Genomic DNA, 25,697 nt, shown 5'->3' with positions numbered 1-25,697 from the left:
GGAGGTATCAGGCGGGCTCCTAGTAGGTCTCGGGCTTCTTATTTTAACACTTTTACGGGGTTTCTCTTTTGTTGCAATGTGATTGTAATTGAGTTTCCAATTTTTTAAAACAGGTTTCCCCATCGAATGGTTTTATGAACAATTGTTGCAAGCGGCTCTGGTTTAGTTTGGTTTTATGAATAACTCAGTACTTTTTTTCTTTAAAAAAATGTAGAACGGGGAGAAATGGAGGCAGTGAGAGATTTTACTTTCTTGGGCTCCATGATCACAGCAGTCGTGAAATTAAAAGGCACCTGCTTCTTGGGAGAAAAGCAATGACAAACCTAGACAGCATCCAAAAAAGCAGAGACATCACCTTGCCAACAAAGGTCCGTATAGTTCAAGCTTTGGTTTTCCCAGTAGTGATGTATGGAAGTGAGAGCTGGACCATAAAGAAGACTGATCGCCAAAGAATGGATGCTTTTGAATTATGGTGCTGGAGGAGACTCCTGAGAGTCCCATGGACTGCAAGAAGATCAAACCTCTCCATTCTGAAGGAAATCAGCCCTGAGTGCTCACTGGAAGGACAGATCCTGAAGCTGAGGCTCCAAGACTTTGGTCACCTCATGAGAAGAGAAGACTCCCTGGAAAAGACCCTGATGTTGGGAAAGATGGAGGGCACAAGGAGAAGGCGACGACAGAGGACGAGATGGTGGGACAGTGTTCTCGAAGCTACAAACATGAGTTTGACCAAACTGCGGGAGGCAGTGGAAGACAGGAGTGCCTGGCGTGCTCTGGTCCAGGGGGTCACGAAGAGTTGGTCACGACTAAACAACTAAACGGGGACGCAGGTGGCGCTGTGGGTTAAAGCCTCAGCGCCTAGGGCTTGCCGATTGAAAGGTCGGCGGTTCGAATCCCTGCGGCGGGGTGCGCTCCCGCTGCTCGGTCCCAGCGCCTGCCAACCTAGCAGTTCGAAAGCACCTCCGGGTGCAAGTAGATAAATAGGGACCGCTTACCAGCGGGAAGGTAAATGGCGTTTCCGTGTGCGGCTCTGGCTCGCCAGAGCAGCGATGTCACGCTGGCCACATGACCCGGAAGTGTCTCCGGACAGCGCTGGCCCCTGGCCTCTTAAGTGAGATGGGCGCACAACCCCAGAGTCTGTCAAGACTGGCCCGTACGGGCAGGGGTACCTTTACCTTTACCTTTTAAACAACTAAACAACAACAACAACTCTCCTTTTGACTCAAGAGAACCACCATTTTATGGTTCGAATCAGGGAAAATAAATACAGTAAGTGGACAAAAGTACAAAGATTCACAAAACGTTTAGGGGTATGCGTACCCCTGCGTACCCCAAACCCCCAGAAAAAAGCACTGTGAATAACGCTATATAAATTTAAAGAAACAAAAACCGCTGGCTGGAATTACACATGCTCAGAGAACTGCCTTTTCCATTTTCTTTGCAAATGAACTCACATCCGAGTTGACGGCAAGAGCCGTCGGACAGCGGGATGGTCTCCCTGGGGAGGAAGCGAACTCTCCTTCCTTGGAGATTTTTAAGCAGAGGTTGGGTGACCACCTGTCCTGGATTCGAGAGCTGAGATCCCTGCCTTGCAGGGGGTTTCACGAGATGAGCCATGGGGTCCCTTCCAATCCTACAACCGTAAAATCAATAGGGTCACACAGCTTGCTTCTGCTACACCAGACATAGGCAAACTCGGCCCTACAGATGTTTTGAGACTACAGTTCCCATCATCCCTGACCACTGGTCCTGTTAGCTATGGATGATGGGAATTGTAGTCCCAAAACATCTGGAGGGCCGAGTTTGCCTATGCCTGGGCTACAAGAACCTTCTGGGGAAACAAGGGGCAGACTCAAGCCCAACTCTCTAGGCGTCTGCTCAGAAGTGAGTCCCATTGTGTCACTAAAACTACTGCATTCCTTAAAAAAAAATTATGCTTTTTGGTTTTATACAGTTCATTAATTTTACAATCATTTTAACATTTCAAAACTTGACTTCCTTCCCTCTCTTTCTGCAGTTCCTTAAATTTATTTTTAATACTTTCTGCATATCCAAATTAACTTAATTTGCTCATTTATTTATCTACTTTAAATATATAATAATAATAATAATAATAATAATAATAATAATAATAATTTATTTATTTATACCCTACCCATCTGGCTGGATTTCCCCAGCCACTCTGGGTGGCTTCCAACAGAATATTAAAATACAATAATCTGTTAAGCATTAAAAGCTGCCCTAAACAGGGCTGCCTTCTGATGTCTTCTAAAAGTCTGGTAGCTGTTTTTCTCTTTGACATCTGATGGGTGGGTGCCACCACCGAGAAGGCCCTCTGCCTGGTTCCCTGTAACTTGGCTTCTTGCAGTGAGGGAACCGCCAGAAGGCCCTCAGAGCTGGATCTCAGTGTCCGGGCTGAACGATGGGGGTGGAGACACTTCTTCAGATATACTGGACCAAGGCCTTATAAAACTTCAGGTTATTGCAATAACCCTGCCAATGTATTGTGATGCATACTCCTGCCTGGTGATTCTGTAAGTTGATATGATTGATTTTAGGTGGTTCTGTAAGTTAATATTATTGATTTTTAGGACAGTTCCTTGCAATGGCTTTTATACGGCAGGTGGTTTCGGAATCAAATCATGGCCTCGATTGATTTATGCCTCTGCCACTTTATAGAACAGTTGGCCAGGAGCCATCTACTGGGTCATGCTGGGACACGGCCCTTGAGGGCAGGTCAGCTGGAATGTATACGGATTTTACCTGAACTGAGCCTTTAGAACAGAGCATATAGCACTGTGGCAAAGAATGGAGGACCAGGCAATTATCAGTTTTTAGCACCTGTGGGCACTGCTCTGTTGTTCTCAGATTATGCACCTGGGCACAGGGAATAAAGCAGCAGGAACAAGGAAATCACCAGTGTGCATGTCGGGTGATAATTCTCAATCCATGTTCCTGGAACAGAGGCTTCACGCCAGGGCTTGTTAATTGCAGATAAAAGCCACATAACTTTACCTAAATGCCACAACTTGGCATTGAAATAGAGGGTCCTGCCCTGGCTAGGGGTGTGACTTGATTTCAGAAGAATTAGGACAGCTTGCCCCAACCTTGCGCCCTCTGGGTGGGAGGAGCAAAATATATGCTCAAAATAACAATAAAAGTAAAGGTAAAGGGACCCCTGACCACTAGGTCCAGTCGTGGCCGATTCTGGGGTTGCAGCGCTCATCTCGCTTTACTGGCCAAGGGAGCTGGCGTACAGCTCATGTGGCCAGCATGACTAAGCAGCTTCTGGCGAACCAGAGCAGCGCACGGAAACGCCGTTTACCTTCCCGCCATAGCGGTACCTATTTATCTACTTGCACTTTGACGTGCTTTCGAACTGCTAGGTTGGCAGGAGCAGGGACCGAGCAACGGGAGCTCACCCCGTCGTGGGGAATAAAACCACCGACCTTCTGATCGGCAAGTCCTAGGCTCTGTTGTTTAACCCACAGCGCCACCCGCGTCCCAGAAAAAGGACTGCTATTTTATTTTATTTTCTGCTATTTCCCCAGAAAAAGAGGTACTGGAACTTATCGTGAATACCTCCCTCATTCTCTTAGAACAGCAATGGCGCCAACCTGAGAGTTCTAGCGCGTTCTTGCTGAAAAAAGCCCTGATGTTGATGGTTATACTATTTTAGAAGCACCATTTTAGAAGTGGTACCTTGGTTCTTGAACGTAATCCGTTCCGGAAGTCCGTTCGACTTTTAAAACGTTCAAAAACCAAGGCGTGGCTTCCGATTGGCTCAGGTGCCCCAGAAACAATAGCCGACAGTCGCATCAGACGTTCGGCTTCTGAAAAATATTTGAAAACCAGAACACTTATTTCTGGGTTTTCGACATTTGGGCGCCGATTTGTTTGTCAACTAAGGCGTTCAAGAACCAGGATTCTACTGTACGTTTTTCCTAGCAGAATTCCCATTGTATGGGTTTAGAGAGGATGACATCTAGACTAACACACACACACACACACACAGAGAGAGAGACACACACACAAGCTTGCAGCAATATATAGACTCAACAATGCAGCTGCCTGTATTTTTCTGCATTTTTTTAGGGACGTTGACCTCAAGATGAGGTCTTGAGCTTCCAGATTTAAGAACAACAGGAGAGGAGAGGCCACTCAGGCTCCATTCCTCCTTATGGGCTTCTCCACGAGCATCTGGTGGACAACGGAAAGAACAAGATGCTGGGCTAGATGAGCTGAAATACAACTTATCACTTAACTGAAAACTATGGAGAGTATCGCTTTGCTGGCAGTATTTATTTTATTTTATTTTATTTCTCCAGAAAGAGCGGGGAGAGCATTGCTTCGCTTCGCTTGATTTATTTTATTTCATTTTATTTCTCCAGAAAGAGCAGGGAGAGCATCGCTTCGCTTGCAATATTGATTTTATTATTTTTAATTTTATTTCTCCAGAAAGAGCGGGGAGAGTATCGCTTCGCTTGCAGATTTTATTTTATTTTATTTTAATTATTTTACTTTTATTTAATTATTGCTCCAGAAAGAGCGGGGAGAGCATCGCTTCGCTTCGCTTGATTTATTTTATTTCATTTTATTTCTCCAGAAAGAGCAGGGAGAGCATCGCTTCTCTTGCAATATTGATTTTATTATTTTTAATTTTATTTCTCCAGAAAGAGCGGGGAGAGCATCGCTTCTCTTGCAATATTGATTTTATTATTTTTAATTTTATTTCTCCAGAAAGAGCGGGGAGAGCATCGCTTCGCTGGCAGATTTTATTTTATTTTATTTTTATTATTTTACTTTATTTAATTATTGCTCCAGAAAGAGCGGGGAGAGCATCGCTTCGCTTGCAATATTGATTTTATTATTTTTAATTTTATTTCTCCAGCAAGAGTGGGGAGAGCATCGCTTCGCTGGCAGATTTTATTTTATTTTATTTTATTTTATTATTGCTGCAGAAAGAGCGGGTGGGAAACCCCGCCTCTCTTGCAGTAGCTCCGCCCTCCCCTCGCTCCGCTCGCTAGCCTCCAGCCTCCCCATGCGAACTACCACTCCCGTCATGCCGCGCGGCGACAGGAAGCCCGTCCCGGAAGTGCGCCCGGGCTGCAACCGGCTCCCGGAAGCGCGGTTCCCGTGGCGCCCATGGCCGAGCAGGCGGCCCCTCCGCCTCCGCCGCCGCCGCCGCCGGTCTACGTGCACAGCGCCGAGTACCTGGCGCGATGCGACGCCCTCTGCAAAGTCCCCGAGCGGGTGCGGGGCCGGGGGGGGCGGGCGAGGGGGGGGGAGGCGCACTGGCCAAGGCGCTAGTCCTCAGCGGGATCCTTTGGGCAGAGGGCAGACCTTGGGAGGGGGGGATATGCATGGGGAGGGGGGAGACAACCCATCCCCCCACCCAAGGCGCTAGTCCTCAGCGAGATCCTTTGGGCTAGAAGGGAGGGGGGCTGGGAGGGGGACATGAGGGGGGGAGGGGGTAGACAACCCCCCCAGCTGCTAATCCTCAGCTTGATCCTTTGGGCCAGCAAAGGGGGGCAGAGGGCAGTCCCGGGGGGGGGGCTGGAAGGGGGGTATATGGAGGGGGAGGGGGGAGACACCCCACCCACCTACCTACCCAAGGCGCTAGTCCTCAGTGGGATCCTTTGGGCCAGGAAGGGAGGGGGGACAGAGGGCAGTCCCTGAGGGAGGGGCTGGAAAGGGGGGGATATGCATGGGGGGGGACAACCCACCCACCCACCCACCCAAGGCGCTAGTTCTCAGCAGGATCCTTTGGACCAGAGAGGGGGGGCAGAGGGCAGTCCCTGAGGGGGGGGGCTGGAAAGGAGGGGATATGCATGGGGGGGGACAACCCACCTACCCAAGGCGCTAGTCCTCAGCGGGTTGGACTTCAGTGTTTCCCAACCTTGTGCCTCCAGCTGTTTTTGAACTACAACTCCCATCATCCCTGACTAGCAAGACCAGTGGCAAGGGATGATGGGAATTGTAGTCCAAAAACAGCTGGAGGCACAAGGTTGGGAAACACTGGACTAGATGACCCCTGGGGGTGGATCCCTCCCCACTCTACGATTCTATGGCCTCTCCTTCCTTGGAGGGTTTTAAGCAGAAGTTCAGTGGCTGCCCGCAGGGGGTGCTATGGTTGAGATTCCTGCTTTGCAAGGGGTTGGGCTCGATGACCACAGGGTGTCCCTTCCAGCGCTACAGGTCTCTGATTCTGTGAGGATGGTCTGGTTTGGCTTACTTACTCCCTCCCTCCCTTTCCCCGCAGGCCAGCATGGTCCATTCCTTGATCAAATCCTACTCACTGCTTGATCACATGAGGTAGGCGCAAGCGGCACAGCTTGTCATGGGGCAGGTGGGGGTCTTTTGGGCAAGGGGGGGGGTCTCTGCCAGGGGCTCCTGCAGCTTCCACCTCTTCTGGAAAAAGGCATTTTATTCCAAATTGTTTTGTTTGATGCTTTAAGGCCGGTTGCAAACCACTCAGATTTTTTCCTTAAAAATACAAAGCGGCATAGAAATGAAATTGATGATAAAAATATTTCCTTTAGGCCACGTTTCTCAGAGCTCTTGAAGAATACTTGCTAAGCAGCTGAGATCTCTTTGACTGACAACAGGGGGACATTGCCCTGGGGGGAACTTTGCTGTAGTCCAGGAGATACAGAGGGGCAGCCTCAGAGGACTTCTCTTCTGCTCCTAACCCGTCCCATAGCAACACCTGCTCGGTTTGAATCTTATCCATCCTTCTTGTCCCACGGTTTTCCTCCTGAGAAAACTGCTCTTTGGTGCTCAATTGGAGCAAAAAACCACTCTTTGGTGCTCAAACAGAGCAAAAAAACACTCTTTGGCAATCAATCAGAGAAAAAAAAACCACTCTTTGGCACTTAACTGGGGCAAAAAACCACTCTTTAGTGCTCAATCGGAGCAAAAAACTGCTCTTTGGTGCTCAATCGGAGCAAAAAAACGCTCTTTGGTGCTCAATCGGAGCAAAAAAAGCTCTTTGGTGCTCAGTCAGAGCAAAAAAGTGCTCAGTCACCAAAAAACGCACTTTGCCGCTTAGTCGGAGCAAAAAACCTCTCTTTGGCGCTCAATCGGAGCAAACGGCAGTTAGGGTTTTTTTTAATGGATTGCCGTTTATTCCAATTTAAAGCCAAAGAGCAGGTTTTCCTTGCGGAGGAGCAGGGCAAGGGGACCACGGGAAGTTTGGGCGAGCCCTTGGAGCGGTTGAGGTGCTGCCTTCCATATTCTGTGTCTGCCCCACCCACCAAGTTCTTCATTTCCGTAGGATTGTCCCGCCCAAAGTAGCTTCCATGGAGGAGATGGCCGGCTTCCACACTGATGCCTACCTGCAGCACCTGCAGAAAGTGAGCGAGGAAGGCGACGATGACCATCCGGAATCGGTGGGATTTGGACTAGGTGAGGACTAGGCTATTTGGGGTTTTTTCCCTGGAGAACTCCACACAAGGTGCCAGGGAAGATCTGCTGCCAGGCTCACGGTACTGAGATTTATCTCACAGCTAGGACCGGATTTAGGTTTGATGAGGCCCTAAGCCAGGCATCCCCAACCTGGGGCCCTGCAGATGTTTTGGCCTACAACTCCCATGATCCCTAGCTAACAGGACCAGTGGTCAGGGTTGATGGGAAATGTAGTCCAAAACATCTGGAGGCTGAAGGTTGGGGGTGCCTTCCCTTAATCTACTGGAGGTCATGGGGCCCTTTATATGGAAGTAATAGTGCCACTGTATTCTGCTCTGGTCAGACCTCACCTGGAGTACTGTATCCAGTTCTGGGCACCACAGTTCAAGAAGGACACTGACAAACTGGAACGTGTCCAGAGGAGGGCAACCAAAATGGTCAAAGGCCTGGAAACGATGCCTTATGAGGAACGGCTAAGGGAGCTGGGCATGTTTAGCCTGGAGAAGAGGAGGTTAAGGGGTGATATGATAGCCATGTTCAAATATATAAAAGGATGTCACATAGAGGAGGGAGAAAGGTTGTTTTCTGCTGCTCCAGAGAAGCGGACACGGAGCAATGGTTCCAAACTACAAGAAAGAAGATTCCACCTAAACAATAGGAAGAACTTCCTGACAGTAAGAGCTGTTTGACAGTGGAATTTGCTGCCAAGGAGTGTGGTGGAGTCTCCTTCTTTGGAGGTCTTTAAGCAGAGGCTTGACAACCATATGTCAGGAGTGCTCTGATGGTGTTTCCTGCTTGGCAGGGGGTTGGACTCGATGGCCCTTGTGGTCTCTTCCAACTATGATTCTATGATTCTATGTCCATCTGTCCTTTGTCAACAACAAATGGTCTCTGTTTTTTGTGTGGAATATATCCTATATGGAAATTTATGGACCTGACAGGTATCTAAATTGAAACTGAAATACTTTATTGTCACTTGTACAACTTGTATACAGTGAGATTACACGAGCACCCCCCACTCAGCTCTCTTAGTCTTAATTCCCCTCGTTTACTGATGCCCACCCACCAAACCCAAAAGTCAGTTGCCCTGTTGTTATCTTTTCATTCAGCAGCCTAACAGCCCACGGATAGAAATTGTTCTTTACCCTGTTGGCGCGACTAATCCTGCTTCTATATCTTCTGCCCAAGGGCAGGAGATCAAGAAAGTGCCGGCCAGGGGGTGAATAATCATCCTTGAGAATTTTCCTCACTCTCCTGAGGCAATGTTCTTCCGCTATTTCATCCAGCGGATTCACGGGACAGCCCATAATATCTCGTGCTGTATTCACCACCCTCTGTAGGCACTTCCTATCAGATGATGTCAAACCAGCGTACCACACCGTGATGCAGTAGGAAAGGACACTTTCTATTGTTGATTGGTAGAAGGAGATCATCAGATGTTGATTGACATTGTTCTTCCGCAAGACTCTGAGGAGATGGAGTTTAAAATAATAATAAAGCCATTTGCACATAACAAAATACGTATTTTATCAAAGTAATTGTTGAACTGAAATACAATTAAGAAGTACAATCGTACCTCTGCTTACGTATCCCTCTGGAATAAACGATGTTACTGTAGTCACACAATCAATCAATCAGGAGTGGAACTGGATTCTACACGGTCACAAAAACGAAAAGGAAAAAAAAGAGCCACAAGAACGCAAAATAAATAGCAAAAACAGACAGGCCTTAGCGTAACACTCAAAACAGAGCAAGTTTGGCTTCCCAAAAAAGTTCGCAAACCGGAACACTTACTTCCGGGTTTGCAGTGTTTGGGTTCCAAGTTGTTTGAGTACCAAGGCGTTTGAGAACCAAGGCCCCACTGTAAAAGGTCAAATGCAATTAAAGTGAATAATGGTCCAAATAATAAAAATATACACCTGGTGTCTCTGAGTCTTCTATCATGCTCACCCCTTTCTCCTGCTCTCTCCAGGTTACGACTGCCCAACCTCTGAAGGGATCTTTGACTATGCGGCCGCCGTGGGAGGAGCCACCATCACAGCCGCCCAGTGTTTGGTGAATGGCGACTGTCAAGTTGCCATCAACTGGCCTGGAGGCTGGCATCATGCAAAGAAGTAAGGAAGTTCTGCCTTCTCTTGTTGCTTCTCCCAGAGCCTGCACTGTTAGTCCTATTCCTCCTTGGCATCCGTCAGGCCTGTGGGGAGAGGAATCACAGAATCACAGGACTGTAGAGTTGGAGGGAACCCCAGTGGTCATCTATTCCAACCCGCCTGCAAGGCAGAAATCTCAAGCATACATGACAGGTATCCATCTAACCTCTAGATTTGACATAGATTTGGAACCTACTCGCCATTGATTCGAAATTTGATTGTCCTGCATTTGTCTGGTTTGGTTGTTTGTCGTTCTGTTCGTTTTACCTTTACGCACTTTAAACTTGATGTAAAAACTTAATAATTTTTTATTTACACTTTTCAAAATTATACATTTCATTAGTTTTACAACCCATTTAACATTTCAAAATTTGACTTCCTTCCCCCTCTTTTCTACGGTTCCTTAAATTCATTTAACTTGCTCGTTTGATTTATCGATTGTAAATAGATACTCTTATAAACTGCAGGTTACTACAATAATCCTGCTAATGTAAAAACCTAATAATAATTTTTAAAACTCCACCAGCGTCGGAGGGAGGCTGTTGTGCGGTCGAAGGGCTCCTACTGTCAGAAACTTCTTCCTCAACGGGGAAAAGCAAGCTTGCTCCATCTTCCATGGGGCAGCCCCCTTGAGATACCTGAAGATGTCTATCATATTTCCTCTCAGCTAGCTAAACAGCCATGGGAAAGTTCCTCTTGCCAACCAGAGGAGGAGACTTGCCATCAGAAATGTTCCGACTTCTGGTTTGTCACTATATATATTTATAATTTTTATGAGATTTCCATTTATCAATATCTAATCACATCATTGGGACGCGGGTGGCGCTGTGGGTTAAACCACAGAGCCTAGGGCTTGCCGATCAGAAGGTCGGCGGTTCAAATCCCCGTGACGGGGTGAGCTCCCGTTGCTCGGTCCCTGCTCCTGCCAACCTAGCAGTTTGAAAGCACGTCAAAGTGCAAGTAGATAAATAGGTACCGCCCCGACGGGAAGGTAAACGGTGTTTCGGTGCACTGCTCTGGTTCGCCAGAAGCGGCTTAGTCCAGCTGGCCACATGACTCAGAAACTGTATGCCGGCTCCCTCGGCCAGTAAAGCGAGATGAGCGCCGCAACCCCAGAGTCAGTCACGACTGGACCTAATGGTCAGGGGTCCCTTTACCTTTACCTTTTAATCACATCATTATTATCCACTTTATCTCTCTAGCTCTCTAGAGCCTGTCAACTTCCTTGCCTCCCGCCTCATGGCTTTCAAAATTAACCTTTATATCATTGCATTTTATGCATTTTCCTTTTTTTTTATAATATTATTTATTAATTTTATAAAACAAAAATCCACATAGATAACAACAAGGTCTTTCTCATTAACCACGTTTCATTCACATCTTTGGACTTCCTCACATCTCTTGTTCCTGCTTTCTAAACACATAGATTTTTCTAGCAAATTATTCACTTAATTCAATTTATATCATTTAATTATCCAATATTAAATCTCAAATCTTATAATTTAAAACACTCTAGTTCTAACATATTGTTCATCCAAAATTTATCTTTTCTTTCAATCACATTTAAATTTATATTCTTTATAACTAATTTGTTGGAACCATCTTATTGCGGATCTTACATCTTTCTTAACATTCATACAGTTTACAATATTTTTGTAGATAGTCCTTAAAGTTCTTCCAATCCTCCTCCACCAATTCTTCTCCCTGGTCTTGGATTCTGCCAGTCATCTCTGCCAATTCCATATAGTCCATCAGTTGCATCTGCCATTCTTCCAATGTGGGCAAATCTTGAGTTTTCCAGCTTTTAGCGATGAGTATCCTTGCTGCTGTTGTGGCATACATAAAAAAGGTTCGGTCCTTCTTTTGCACACTCTGGTCCACAATGCCCAAAAGGAAGGCCTCTGGTTTCTTAAGAAAGGTATACTTAAATACCTTTTTCAGCTCATTATATATCATTTCCCAGAAGGCCTTAACCCTGGGGCAAGTCCACCAGAGGTGAAAGAATGTTCCTTCAGCTTCTTTACACTTCCAACATTTATTATCAGGCAAATGGTATATCTTTGCAAGCTTGACTGGGGTCATGTACCACCTATATATCATTTTCAAAATATTTTCCTTCAAGGCATTACATGCGGTAAATCTCAGACCTGTAGTCCATAACTTTTCCCAGTCAGCAAACATAATGTTGTACCCTATATCCTGTGCCCATTTTATCATAGCTGATTTGACCGTTTCATCCTGTGTATTCCATTTTAACAGCAAGTTATACATTCTTGACAGTATCTTAGAGCTGGGTTCTAACAGTTCTGTTTCTAACTTTGATTTTTCCACCTGGAATCCTATCTTTTTATCCAACTTAAAAACTTCTTTAATCTGAGCATAATGTAGCCAATCTCGCACTTTATCTTTTATTTTCTCCATACTCTGCAACCTCCAATTATCTCCATCTTTTTCTATTATTTCCCAATATTTCGGCCATTTGGCCTCCATATTGAGTCTTTTCGGGGCCTTAGCCTCCATTGGTGATAGCCACCTTGGGGTTTTGTTTTCCAGTAAGTCTTTATATTTTATCCAGACATTAAATACTGCTTTTCTGACAACATGGTTCTTAAAAGCCTTATGTATTTTAACCTTGTCGTACCACAAATATGCATGCCATCCAAAAGCATTGTTGAATCCTTCCAGATCTAAAACATCCGTGTTTTCAAGAAGTAGCCAGTCCTTCAACCAGCAGAAAGCTGCTGATTCATAGTACAACCTTAAGTCTGGCAGGGCAAAGCCCCCTCTTTCTTTAGCATCAGTTAATATCTTAAACTTAATTCTGGGCTTTTTGCCCTGCCAGACAAATTTAGAAATATCTTTCTGCCACTTCTCAAAACACCCCATTTTGTCCACAATCTGTAGAGTTTGAAACAAAAACAACATTCTTGGCAGTACATTCATCTTAATAGTAGCAATACGTCCTGACAAGGAAAGTTTCAATCTTGACCAGATTTCTAGATCCCTTTTAATTTCAGACCAACATTTTTCATAATTATCTTTGAATAAATTCCTGTTTTTGTCTGTTATGCTTACCCCTAGGTATTTAACTTTTTTAACTACATTTAATTCTGTCTCTTTCTGAAACCTTTCTAATTCTGAAGGGGTCATATTTTTTTCCAAAACCTTGGTTTTTTGCTCGTTAAGTTTAAATCCCGCCACCCGACCAAACTCATAAATCAATTGCAGTACCCTTTTGGTGCTAGGCTCTGGCTCCTGTAAAGTCAATACTAGGTCATCTGCAAATGCTTTAAGTTTATATTGTTTCGCTCCGACCTGAATACCCTCCACCAACCGGTCTCCTCTGATCATATTTAAGAGCACTTCCAGGACCGATATAAATAACAAAGGGGAGATAGGACAACCTTGTCGTGTTCCTTTTTCAATATTAAACTCTTCCGTCACCACATTGTTCACTATCAATTTTGCCTTCTGCTCCGAGTAAATTGCCTCTATCCCATTCTCAAACCCCTGCCCCACTCCCATTCCTTCCAAGTTTTTCTTCATAAACTTCCAAGAAATGTTATCAAAGGCTTTCTCCGCGTCTATAAATATCACAACTGCTTTTGTGTTAATGTTTGTCTGCAAGAGTTCCAAGATATCAATAATATTTCTTGTGTTTGCAAACAAATGTCTACCTGGGAGAAAGCCTGCTTGGTCCTTGTGGATCACTTCATTTAGGACTTTTTTAAATCTGCTTGCTAAAATGTCTGCAAATATTTTGTAATCCACATTCAGGAGGGAGATGGGGCGGTAATTCTTAAGTTGTGTCTTTTCGGTTTCTAGTTTAGGTATCAATGTGATGAAGGCCTCTTTCCACGACTCTCATTTTATGCATTTTCCGATTCTAATGACACTCTTTACAAAATGGCTCAAAATTTGAATAAATATAGGAAGATAGAAAACTTCTTCTTGCATGTCATCGGGCAACCCTGCTGGTGATGTTTAATTGCTTGCAATAATCTTTCAAATATCGTATAAATTTACTCCAGTCCTTTTGGAATACTTGATCATGTTGGTTTCGGATTTTTCCCACCAGCTTTGCGAGTTCTGCAAAGTCCATCGTCTTCATCTGCCCCTCTTCTTTCGCTGGTACTTCTTGTTTTCCTTTTTGGGCTGAAATAATTCATGCTACAGTTGTCGCATACATAAATAATCTTTTATCTTCCCTTGGTATCTCTTAAGCTCTTAACCCACTATATACCCAGCAAAAAGGCTTCTGGTTTTTTAACAAAAGTATTTTTAAACATTTTCTTTAGCTCATTATATACCATTTCCCAGAAAGCCTTTCCCTCTTTCCAACTCCACCACATGTGGTAGAAGATACCTTCCTTTTCTTTACATTTCCAGCACTCATTGGTTCTTGTCTTGTACGTTTTAGCAAGTTTGGCTGGTGTTAAATACCATCAGTACATCATTTTCATAACATTTTCTTTAAGTGCGCTGCATGCAGTAAAACTGATACCTTCCTTCCACAACCTTTCCCAGGATTCTAACTGGACATTTTATCCGAAATCTTATATCACTATAAGATTAATGTCACTATAACTTCTTCCTCTCCCTATGCCTAATTTTCCTCTACAAAATCTGCTGGAGCGGCAAAGAGCACCACGTTCTTGGCTTGAGGTCAGCTTCGTTTGGCAGCTTCTGAACCTTCACATTTCACCAGTCATGTTTTGTTTGCAGGGACGAAGCTTCCGGCTTCTGCTACCTGAACGATGCTGTCCTGGGCATCTTGCGGCTCCGGCAGAAATTTGGCCGTGTTCTCTATGTGGACTTAGATCTGCATCACGGGGATGGTAAGGTTCCTTCCTACACACGGGTTGACGTGGCTTGACTTGTTCCTGCTGCTTTGGTTTGTTGTGTTTTTTCTACATGGTGCTTAGAGAATAACTTGCACCTAAATATTAGCAAGACAAAGGAGATGGTGTTGGACGTTCGGAGGAAGAGAGGGGAACTAGCCCCATTGTATATCAGGGGGTATTGTGTGGAGAGAGTCTCTTCCTTTAAATTCCTGGGAGTTTACCTTAGTGAAGACCTTACTTGGAAAACCAATACACTCCGCTCCATAAGACACACATTTTTCCTCTTAAAAACTAAGGGGAAATGTCTGTGCATCTTATGGAGCGAATGTGTGGTCCCTGGGGCTGGGGGGGGGGGACCCAGGCTTCCCCCACCAGCCCCGACAAGCTCCTGAGCAGCGTTGGGGCAGTCCACGAAGCCTCCGCAGGGCAGTGGGATGAAGGCTCCCCACTGCCCTGCAGAGGCTTCGCGGGCTACCCCAGAAGCCAGAACAGCTAGAGAGAGCGCTGTGCAGCGCTCCCTCTAGCTGTTTTAGCTTCTGCCTTAGCGGCACAAAGCCTCCGCAGGGCAGCAGGGAGCCTTCATCCCGCTGTCCTGCAGAGGCTTCGCACGGCTATCCCTGGCTTTTGCGGGAAGTGGGGGAAGGGACAGAGCAAGGCTCTCTCCCTTCCCCCACCTCCCGCAAAAGCCCCCAAGAGCCGTGCTCCCTTTAAAGAGCCGCGCGGAGTGTGTGGGGGCTGCCCTTCTCCCTCCTCGGGGAAAAGCCTGCAAGCGCCGCACACACGCTCCACGCGGCTCGTGAAAGGGAGCGCTGAGCAGAGCCTGGGATGCATACAGGCTCTGCTCAGCGCTCCCTTTAAATAATATTTTTTTTCTTGAAAACCCCCTCTAAAAACTAGGTGCGCCTTATGACGCGAAAAATACGGTAACTCAGGTGGTTAGGAAGGCCCAACAGAGACTCCATTTTCTCAGTGTCTCACAAGAGAACAGTTTTAAACGACAATTGATGATCTCCTTCTACAAGTCCACAATAGAAAATGCCCTCTCATCATTGTATCACAGTGTGGTACGTTGGCTTGACAGCCATGGACAGAAAGCCTTGACAGAGTGTGGTGAACACAGCACCTGATATCATGGGCTGTCCCCTGAGCCCACTAGGGATCTTTGCCTTAGAGAGCAAGGAAAATTCTCAGGGACAATTCACACCCCGGCCAGCACCTCTTTAATCTTCTACCCTTGGGCAGGAGATATAGAAGTTTAATCAGCTGTATCAATAGCCTAAAAACAGTTTCTATCCGTGGGCTGTTAGGCTGCTGAACGGAAAATAATATAGTGCAACTGACTTTCGGGGTTGGTGTGTTGTGCGACAAGCGCACAGAGTGCAATGAGATTGAGTGGTTGGGGGGGGGAGGCTCGGTTAATTTCATTGTACACAGGTTGTACATTGACAATAAAGGTGGTATTATTATTATTTTAAATAATATATATTTAAAACAATTCCATTTTAACAATCCAATAAAAACCACAATAAAACATTCCAAATTATAATACAATAAAAAAGCCAAATATTCAATGCCAAATTATATATCTTTTGGGTGACTTCCCATGCTCTGAAGTTCGGGGAGTGATAATCTGATATCATACTGCATTTCTTAATTAGTCCAAAAAGTCCAAATAAAACATTTTGATGTTGATCCTTCATTTATTTTTCACAGTCACTGAAGCAAGCGAGTTTGTAGTTCTGTGTGCAATATGTGTACTTTTCTTCTTCTTTATTTTCCTGTTTTTTCCAAAGTCCTCAGCGACGCCACTTTCAGTTTCTGCACACGAGAGCAAATCTCGGTGTGTCACATCCAACACATACGGCATATGTTACTGTTTTCTCCCCAGGTTAGGTTGTCTCTCAACTCCATTCCCAGAAATCGAAACACCGAGACCTGTTCCACGCACTTCCCCTCAATAATCAGTGGCTGAATATTCAACTTTCATTTCCTAAAGTCCTCAATAATCTCTTTTGTTTTCTTTAAGTTAAGGAGTAAGTTGTTTTTCCTGCACCACTCCCCCAACTGCTCAACTTCCTTCCTATAGGCCGCCTCCCCATCTCCAGCCGTGATTAAACCAACCACCGTTGTATCATCTGTATCATTATATTTTAATCAACTGTTTGTTTGGTTTGGGGGGGGTGTTTTGTTTTGTTTTTAATGTTTTTACTGTATTTATATTTGATGTTAGCCATCCTGAGCCCGGTCTTGGCCGGGGAGGGTGGAGTATAAATATAAATTTATTATTATTATACAGTGGTGCCTTGCAAGACAAAATTAATTTGTTCCGCAAGTTTTTTCTTCTTGCGAGTTTTTCGTCTTGCGGAGCACAGTTTCCGATAGGAATGCATTGAAAATCAATCAATGCGTTCCTATGGAGACCGTCCGGAGATTGCAGGGCAGGCAATGGGGAGAAGCGATCTTCTCCCCGCCGCCCCTTGCTTTAAACAGGTCCGGGGACAGAGGAGAAGGCGCGCGCCTTCCCCTCTGTCCCCGGAGACTGCGGGGCTGGCAATGGGGAGAAGCGATCTTCTCCCCGCCGCCCCTTGCTTCAAAAGAGGTCCGGGGACAGAGGGGAAGACGCGCTGCGCTTCTCCGCTATCCCCGGAGCTTGCGGGGCAAGCTTCGTTTTGCAAAGCAAGCCCATAGGGAGATGCGTCTTGCGAAGCGGCTAAGAAAACGAAAAACTCCTTCGTCTAGCGAGTTTTTCGTCTTCCGAGGCATTCGTCTTGCGGGGCACCACTGTAATATCATGGGGCATTTTGTCCAGAGCCTTACTGAAATGAAGATACACTATGTCCCCACAGCATTCCCCTGATCCATCAAGCTTGCAACTCTGTCAAAAAATGCTATGATATTGTGTTGTCTTTCTACTTCCTTCCCTGATAAGCCCCCCTTCTGTTATAGGGTCTCTGGCCTCCAGCTCCAGACTCTGCGGCTGATGGGCAAGGAGCCTGTTGCAATTATTTCACTTCTCTCTCTTTCCACCCAGGTGTAGAAGATGCCTTCATCTTCACCTCCAAAGTGATGACGGTGTCTCTGCATAAGTTCTCTCCAGGGTTTTTCCCAGGCAAGTGATTATGATTTATTTCTTTTGATGTGCTTGAGTGTTGCTTCCCTTAAAGGTAAAGGTAAAGGGACCCCTGACCGTTAGGTCCAGTCGTGGCCGACTCTGGGGTTGTGGCGCTCATCTCGCTTTACTGGCCGAGGGAGCCGGCGTACAGCTTCCGGGTCATGTGACCGGCAGGACTAAGCCGCTTCTGGCAAACCAGAGCAGCGCACGGAAACACCGATTACCTTCCCGCCATAGCGGTACCTATTTATCTACTTGCACTTTGACGTGCTTTCGAACTGCTAGGTGGGCAGGAGCAGGGACCGAGCAACGGGAGCTCACCCTGTCGTCACGGGGATTCGAACCGCCAACCTTCTGATCAGCAAGTCCTAGGCTCTGTGGTTTAACCCACAGCGCCACCCACGTCCCCCTTTACCTTTTTACCTTATTAGTTTTTTATACACCTTGTTTATTTATATTTTGTGTATGTAAATACACAAACAGTACCCAGTGTTTATTTCCCCTTTTCTCTGTTCATATCATTCTCTGAATCCTCAGAGGCATAAGAACCTGAGAAGAGGCGGCTGGACCAGGCCAGATGGCCAGCATCTTGCTATCATAATGGTCAACCGGAGGCCCCTCGATGGGCATCCCACAAGCAGCCCCTGAGGCACAAAGCGTCCTTCATGGTGCTGCTTCCTGGTCCCAAGTCAGTAAAAATCTCTCTTCTGCCTCTTGCTCAGGAACAGGCGATGTGACGGACGTGGGCCTGGGGAAGGGGCGTTACTACAGCGTCAATGTCCCCATTCAAGACGGCATCCAGGACGACAGATACTTCCAGATCTGCGAGACGTAAGAACCCACCACCCGGTGGCCCTTTGGGAGCAAATGTTTTCGGTGGTTCTCCTGCAGTTCCTCCTTTCTGCCCCACCTGGCATAACTCGCACTCGGGGCTCGCTCTGTCTCCCAATCAGATTGTTCTAGCCAAGCTGCTGGAATTGGCCCTGCGGCTTTTGAGACATGTCCGGGCTCCACGAGGAAGCAGGGCCGTCTTTAGCATAAATTATTATTATTATTATTATTATTATTATTATTATTATTAATACCCCGCTCATCTGGCTGAGTTTCTCCAGTCACTCTGGGCGGATCCTAATCAAGTGTTAAAAACAATACAGCATTAAACATTTAAAACTTCCCTAAACAGGGCTGTCTTCAGATGTCTTTTAAAGATAGGATAATTGCTAATTTCCTTCACATCCGGTGGGAAGTCTTCTTCACCGTCGCTACCGCCACTTGGTAGGCTCGACATTGAGCTCTAACCCATGTCCGGTCAGCTTCAGAATGGTGACTGGGAGTGGCCACCAAGACCATATAACACCGGTCTTGAAAAACCACACTGGCTCCCAGGACGTTTCCAAGCACAATTAAAAGTGTTGGTGTTGACCTTGAATGCCCTAAACGGCCTTGGTCCAGTAGAGGAGCATCTCCACCCCCATCGTTCTGCCCGGATGCTGAGGTCCAGCGCTAAGGGCCTTCTGGCTTTTCCCTCCCTGCAGGAAGCGAGGTTACAGGGAACCAGGCAGAGGGCCTTCTCGGTGGTGGCACCCGCCCTGTGGAACGCCCTCCCACCAGATGTCAAAGAGAAAAATAACTACCAGACTTTTAGAAGACATCTGAAGGCAGCCCTGGTTAGAGAAGCTTTTAATGTTTAATAGGCTATTGTATTTTAGTGTTTTGTTGGAAGCCTCCCAGAGTGGCTGGTGAAGCCCAGCCAGATCGGCAGGGTAAAAATAATAAATTATTATTATTATTATCAACAACCTCTGCTGCCAGTGGCTCCCTACCTGCCTGCCCTCCGGGTAACGGGGGTCTTCGTTCCTCTCCCTGCAGTGTCCTGAAGGAGGTCTATGCAGCGTTCAGCCCTGAGGCCGTCGTCCTGCAGTTGGGGGCGGACACCATCGCTGGTGACCCCATGTGCTCCTTCAACTTGACCCCTGAAGGGGTCGGCCGGTGCCTGAAGTACGTGTTACAGTGGCAGCGCCCAACCCTCGTCCTGGGAGGAGGTGAGTGGAGGAGGCTGCAGTTTTAGCACACATGAAAAACCTAAAACAAATCCTTATTTCCTGATGGATGTAGCCTTTGGACTGCAGTCATACCTCTGGTTACAGACGTTTCCAGGTTGCGTTTGTTCGGGTTATGGACCTGCCGAAACCCGGAAGTACCGGAACAGGTTACTTCCGGGTTTTGAGAATCGCGCTTTGCACATGTGCGGACGCGCCAAATCTCAACCCGCGTGTGTGCAGACGCGCCGCTGCAGCTTGCGAACGTGCATCCCACACAGATCACGTCCACAACCCGAGCATCCACTGTATAATGCATCTTCTTTTTTTTCCAATTTTTAAATTAATTTTCCAAATTTATTACAAATACAGCACAACACAAAAAACAAAACAAACAAAAAACAAACATACATCTTCCAGTCAAATATCCAAATTAAATTCCAGTGTCAAATCCTTCCTAACTGATTTTCATTAAATCTCATTTTAGCAGTTTTCCAATATCCACTTTCTAATAAAATTAACTTGTTCAAATTACTAACTTTTGTATAATGCAACTTCAGTAGAAAACTATCTTTAGAAAGGTTTTTCCTCCAAAAGCATTTTATTTTAAAAATCCAATTAATTTTTTAAAAAAATCCTATTTGAATTTTTAAAAATCCGATTTTAAATTATTATTTTTTTAAAAAATATCATTGATTTTTATCCACCCTGGCCTCAAGCGACAGCAAAGGACCCAGGAGTGCCCCCAAGCTATGTACCTGCTCCTTCAGAGGGCGTGTAACCACATCAAGGGCAGGTGATTTCCCACCCATCCAGTTTAGCATCTGTCTTACCTGCATGGAGCTTCAGTTTCTTGGCTGTCATCCGGTCCATTATTGAGGCAAGACAGCAGTCCAGCTCACCTGTCGCCTCACCTGCAAATGCAGAGGATAGGCAGAGCCGCTCGCAATGGGCTCCTTTCCTCCACACCCCTCATTCCTCCTCTTTCTTTCTTTAATAATATTTTTATCAGGTTTCCGTTTCATGATAGTTGAATACACCCTTGTTAATCACATTGGTTTTTGCTCATACGACCTGGTCAACTTCCCTCTTTCCCGCCTCGTGGTTTTCATAATTCCTTTCTATGTCATAGCATTTGTACCTCTTTCTGTTTACTTTTCATTCCTTCCAATTATCACGTTTTTCATTAAATATAAAAAGGTAAGAATCCTTAACATTACGAGTCTTCTTAGCTCAACCCTGCTGATGTTGTTAATTGTTTGCAATTGTCCTTCAAATATTGTACATTTTTTTTTAATTAATAATTTGGCTGTTTTGTATTTTATTTTATTCTTTTTAATTGGATTATGATTTGATGGATTTGTTAATTGGATGTTCTTATTGGAAAACTAATAAAAATGATTTATAAAAAAACAAAAACAAATATTGTACAAATTTACCCCCGTCTTTTTGGAAAGCTTGATTGCATTGGTTTCAGATTTCTCCCGTCAGTTTCGCCAGTTCTGCATATTCAGTCATCTACACCTGCCTGTCTTTTATCGTCTATAATTCCTGTTGCTTCTGGTCTGGGGCTAAAAGAGTCTTTGCTGCCATTGTTGCATACAGGAACAGTTTTTGGTCTCACTTTGAAATTTCTTCACCTGCTACTATACCTAATAGAAATGCTTCTGGTTTTTTTAACAAATGTGCTTTTATACAATTTCTTTAACTCATTCTTTAACTCCTCTTTCTTCCCTTTCCGGACTTCCTGCTCCTTCGCTCCTGGAGGCAGGAGGCTACCATCTCGCCAACACGGCTCGCTGCTGGGCGTATTTGACGGCGGTCATCTTAGGGAAAACGCTGCCCTCCGAAATCCCGGATCACAAGGTGAGGCCTTAGCTAGCCGGTCCCTTCGCTGCGCAGAAGAACCGACCCGTTCCTCTTGGGCAGAAACCCCTCCCAGCCTTTTGCCAAGAGTCATTCCAGTAACAATAATAATATTATAATCTTATTTATATCCCGCCTATCTGGCTGAGTTGCCCCTGCTACTCTGGGTGGCTTCCAACAGAACATATATAAAAATAGTGAAGTGTCAGACATTGAAAACTTCCCAATACAGGGCAGCTTTCAGATGGCTTCTAAATGTAACACAGCTGCTTATTTCCTTGGCATCTGATGGGAGGGCATTCCAGAACGCAGGTGCCACTACCGAGAAGGCCCTCTCCCTGTTTCGCTGTGACTTCGCTTCTCACATTAGGGGAACTGCCAGAAGGCTCTAGGAAGTGGACCTCAGTAACAATACAGTGGTACCTTGATTCTCAAACTCAATCTGTTCTGGAAGTCCGTTCCAAAACCAAAGCGTTCCAAAACCGAGGTGCGCTTTCCCATAGAAAGTAATGCAAAATTAATTAATCTGTTCCAGACTTTTAAAAACAACCCCTAAAACAGCAGTTTAACATGAATTTTATTAATGAGAACGTTCATCCATAAAATGAAAGCAATAATCAATGTAAGGTAAAGGTACCCCTGCCCGTACGGGCCAGTCGTGTCCGACTCTAGGGTTGTGCACCCATCTCACTTAAGAGGCCGGGGGCCAGCGCTGTCCGGAGACACTTCCGGGTCACGTGGCCAGTGCGACGAAGCTGCTCTGGCGAGCCAGCACCAGCGCAGCACACGGAAATGCCGTTTACCTTCCCACTATTTATCTACTTGCACGTAAGGGTGCTTTCGAACTGCTGGGTGGGCAGGAGCTGGGACCGAAGGACGGAAGCTCACCCCGCCGTGGGGATTTGAACCGCTGACCATGCGATCGGCAAGCCCTAGGCACTGAGGTTTTACCCACAGCGCCACCCGGGTCCCATAATAATCAATGTACTGTACTATAAAATAAATAAGACAGTATTGTAGATGATAAAAATGAAAATTTAATTATTTTCTTCCCTGCACTGATGATAGTCAGTGTTTGGATGGGGGGCTTTTATCCATTTCCACAGTCACACAATCAATCAGTCAGTAGCTGAACTAGGTTCCACGCAGTCACAAAAAAAAAGAAGAACTGAAACGCCTCAAAAACACAAATAAATGGCAAAAACAGAAGCACCAAACTTAATCCGTTCCGGAAGTCCATTCGACTTCCGAAATGTTCAAAAACCAAGGCGCAGCTTCTGATTGGTGCAGGTGCCCCGGAAACAATAGCCGACACCCGAAACAGATGTTCGGCTTCTGAGAAACGTTCGCAAACCGGAACACTTACTTCTGGGTTTTCGGAGTTTGAGAACCAAAGCGTATGAGACCTCTAAGTCACGCTGCCTTGTTACATTGCCATCCTCTCCAAAGGGTTTCAGAAGACAGCCCAAATGGGTTGTGTTGAGAGGAGGTTCCCTTGCTTGCTTGCACAAAATTGTCTTGCAGGATTAGCATTACCTACTCAGAAACAAAAATACAAAAGCCAGGGCTTCCAGTCCCCTTTTAATCTAGATCAAGGGAAGTAATAGTGCCACTGTATTCTGCTCTGGTCAGACCTCACCTGGACTACTGTGTCCAGTTCTGGGCACCACAGTTCAAGAAGGACACTGACAAACTGGAACGTGTCCAGAGGAGGGCAACCAAAATGGTCAAAGGCCTGGAAACGATGCCTTATGAGGAACGGCTAAGGGAGCTGGGCATGTTTAGCCTGGAGAAGAGGAGGTTAAGGGGTGATATGATAGCCATGTTCAAATATATAAAAGGATGTCACATAGAGGAGGGAGAAAGGTTGTTTTCTGCTGCTCCAGAGAAGCGGACACGGAGCAATGGTTCCAAACTACAAGAAAGAAGATTCCACCTAAACATTAGGAAGAACTTCCTGACAGTAAGAGCTGTTTGACAGTGGAATTTGCTGCCAAGGAGTGTGGTGGAGTCTCCTTCTTTGGAGGTCTTTAAGCAGAGGCTTGACAACCATATGTCAGGAGTGCTCTGATGGTGTTTCCTGCTTGGCAGGGGGTTGGACTCGATGGCCCTTGTGGTCTCTTCCAACTCTATCATTCTATGATTCTAATAAATTGGTTTTTGTCAACGTATAAACCAAACAACAAGTTCCCCTCATTCCCATCCTCCTCCCCCTGGAACAGAAGATCAGCGTCAGAAGATCAGTCATTTTGGACTCACAGCTGTCCATGGAGGTGCAGGTCAATTCTGTGTCCAGGGCAGCTGTCTGACAGCTCCATCTGGTACCCAGGATGAGACCCTGCCTGCCTGTGGACTGTCTCTCCAGAGTGGTGCATGCTCTGGTTATCTCCCGCTTAGACTACTGCCATGCGCTCTACGTGGGGCTCCCTTTGAAGGTGACTCGGAAACTGCAATTAATCCAGAATGCAGCAGCTAGACTGGTGCTGGGAGCGGCCACTGAGACCAAATAACACCTGAAAGTCCTGAAAGATCTTCATTGGCTCCCTGTACGTTTCCGAGCACAATTCAAAGAGTTGGTGTTGACCTTGAAAGCCCTAAACGGCCTCGGTCCAGTACACCTTAAGGAGCGTCTCCACCCCCATCGTTCTCCCTGGACACTGAGGTCCAGCACCGAGGGCCTTCTGGCGGTTCCCTCATTGCGAGAAGCCAAGTTACAGGGAACCAGGCAGGGTGGTGCCTGCCCTGTGGAACACCCTCCCAGCAGATGTCAAGGCAATAAGCAACTATTTTACTTTTAAATGACAACTGAAGGCGGCCCTGTTTAGGGAAGTTTTTAATGTTTGATGCTGTAATGTTTTTAATATTCCATTGGAAGCCGCCCAGAGTGGCTGGGGAAACCCAGCCAGATGGGCGGGGTATAAAATAAATAATAATAATAATAATACATTTTATTTATACGCTCCCCTCCCCAGCCAGAGCTGGGTCAGGGCGGTTAACACCAGTAAAATTACAGTAAAAACATAATATATTTTTTTTGGGGGGGGGGCAATTTAAAATACGGGTTAAAATGTAATTTAAAATGCAGCCTCATTTTAAAAGTAGCCCATAGATCAAAACCATAAGGGGAGGGAAACATAAGGGTCAGACTGAGTCCAAACCAAAGGCCAGGTGGAACAGCTCTGTCTTGCAGGCCCAGCGGAAAGATGTCAAGTCCCGCAGGGCCCTAGTCTCTTGTGACAGAGCATTCTACCAAGTTGGGGCCAGTACTGAAAAGGCCCTGGCCCTAGTTGAAACCAATCTAACCACCTTGCGACTTGGGACCTCCAAAGTGTTGTCATTTGTGGACCTTAAGGTCCTCCGCAGGGCATACCAGGATAATAATAATATTATTAGCATATAAGAGTTTGCCATATGTAAGGTCGGTGGGTGATTAGGGCAAGAGGGTAGGTTTCCTTTCCCAGGGAGAGGAAACAGCCCTTTGCTTGTGAAGTCAGAGGCTCGCATGCAACATGGTTACCTCCCTGGGTGTGTCTTGCCTCTCTTAGATCTGCCAGGAGCGGCTCCTGTTTCCTTCTTTCACCCTTTCCTTCCTCCTCTGGCAGTACTTCACAGAATACGGCCCTGATTACGTCTTGGAAGTTACACCAAGCTGCAGGCTGGACCGCAACGAGCCGCAGAGAATCCAAGAAATCCTGGGATGCATTAAAGGTGAGTCCTGCCCTCTTCACCTGGGAGAAGGAGGTTGCAGGTTGCCAATGAGCCTGGCTCCCAGCGAAGGGGCGCCGTCTACTGGCAGAGCAACTGAATTGTGTGCAGAAGGGATCAAATCCCAGTTGTCACGGTCCGGTTCATGGGCGATCAAAGTCCTGGCTGGGGATGTCAGGACCGGGGGCAAGATGGTGGGGAGGGAGCAGGAAGGGGAAGCTAGAAGCCAGGAGTCAGGAAGCCAAGGGTCCAAGGGTCAGGAAGCAAGGAGTCTCAAAGTCAAGGGTCCGAGGGTCAAGAAGCAAGGAGTCATGAAGGCAGGGAGCAAGGAGTCACAAAGGCAGGGGTCCGAGGGTCAAGAAGCAAGGAGTCACGAAGGCAGGGAGCAAGGAGTCACGAAGGCAGGGGTCCGAGGGTCAAGAAGCAAGGAGTCACAAAGGCAGGGAGCATGGAGTCACGAAGGCAGGGGTCCGAGGGTCAAGAAGCAGGGGGTCACGAAGGCAGGGGTCTGAGCGTCAAGGAGTCAAGGAACCAAACACAACAAGGCAGGAAGCGTGTTGCTGTGGCAAAGAGC

The 25,697-nt window shown here is 46.2% G+C and overlaps 1 protein-coding gene across 4 annotated transcripts in view; it reads left to right on the top strand.

Annotated features, from left to right (window-relative positions):
• The first annotated feature begins 5,115 nt into the window (after nucleotides 1-5,115).
• The window catches only part of HDAC8 (histone deacetylase 8), a 45,700-nt gene continuing 25,118 nt past the window's right edge, over nucleotides 5,116-25,697 (top strand). For 2 of the 4 annotated variants that reach the window (XR_013842804.1, XR_013842805.1), the window contains exons 1-10: nucleotides 5,116-5,253; nucleotides 6,263-6,315; nucleotides 7,277-7,407; nucleotides 9,380-9,521; nucleotides 14,283-14,395; nucleotides 17,433-17,510; nucleotides 18,236-18,344; nucleotides 19,383-19,555; nucleotides 21,320-21,418; nucleotides 25,021-25,126. Coding sequence is in view for 2 of the 4 variants with exons in the window: in XM_079992942.1 (XP_079849068.1) it covers nucleotides 5,146-5,253; nucleotides 6,263-6,315; nucleotides 7,277-7,407; nucleotides 9,380-9,521; nucleotides 14,283-14,395; nucleotides 17,433-17,510; nucleotides 18,236-18,344; nucleotides 19,383-19,555; nucleotides 21,324-21,418; nucleotides 25,021-25,126 (1,108 nt within the window). In the remaining 2 variants the exon portion in view is untranslated. The remainder of the gene's footprint in view (nucleotides 5,254-6,262; nucleotides 6,316-7,276; nucleotides 7,408-9,379; nucleotides 9,522-14,282; nucleotides 14,396-17,432; nucleotides 17,511-18,235; nucleotides 18,345-19,382; nucleotides 19,556-21,319; nucleotides 21,419-25,020; nucleotides 25,127-25,697) is intronic. The other 2 variants (XM_079992942.1, XM_079992941.1) reach the window with 1 other exon arrangement.

The sequence above is a fragment of the Podarcis cretensis genome (genome assembly GCF_951804945.1).
Source record: "Podarcis cretensis genome assembly, chromosome: 10".
Lineage (NCBI taxonomy): Eukaryota > Metazoa > Chordata > Lepidosauria > Squamata > Lacertidae > Podarcis > Podarcis cretensis.
Note: the sequence above shows the minus strand (reverse complement) of the source record. Positions and strands in the feature narration are given on the sequence as shown.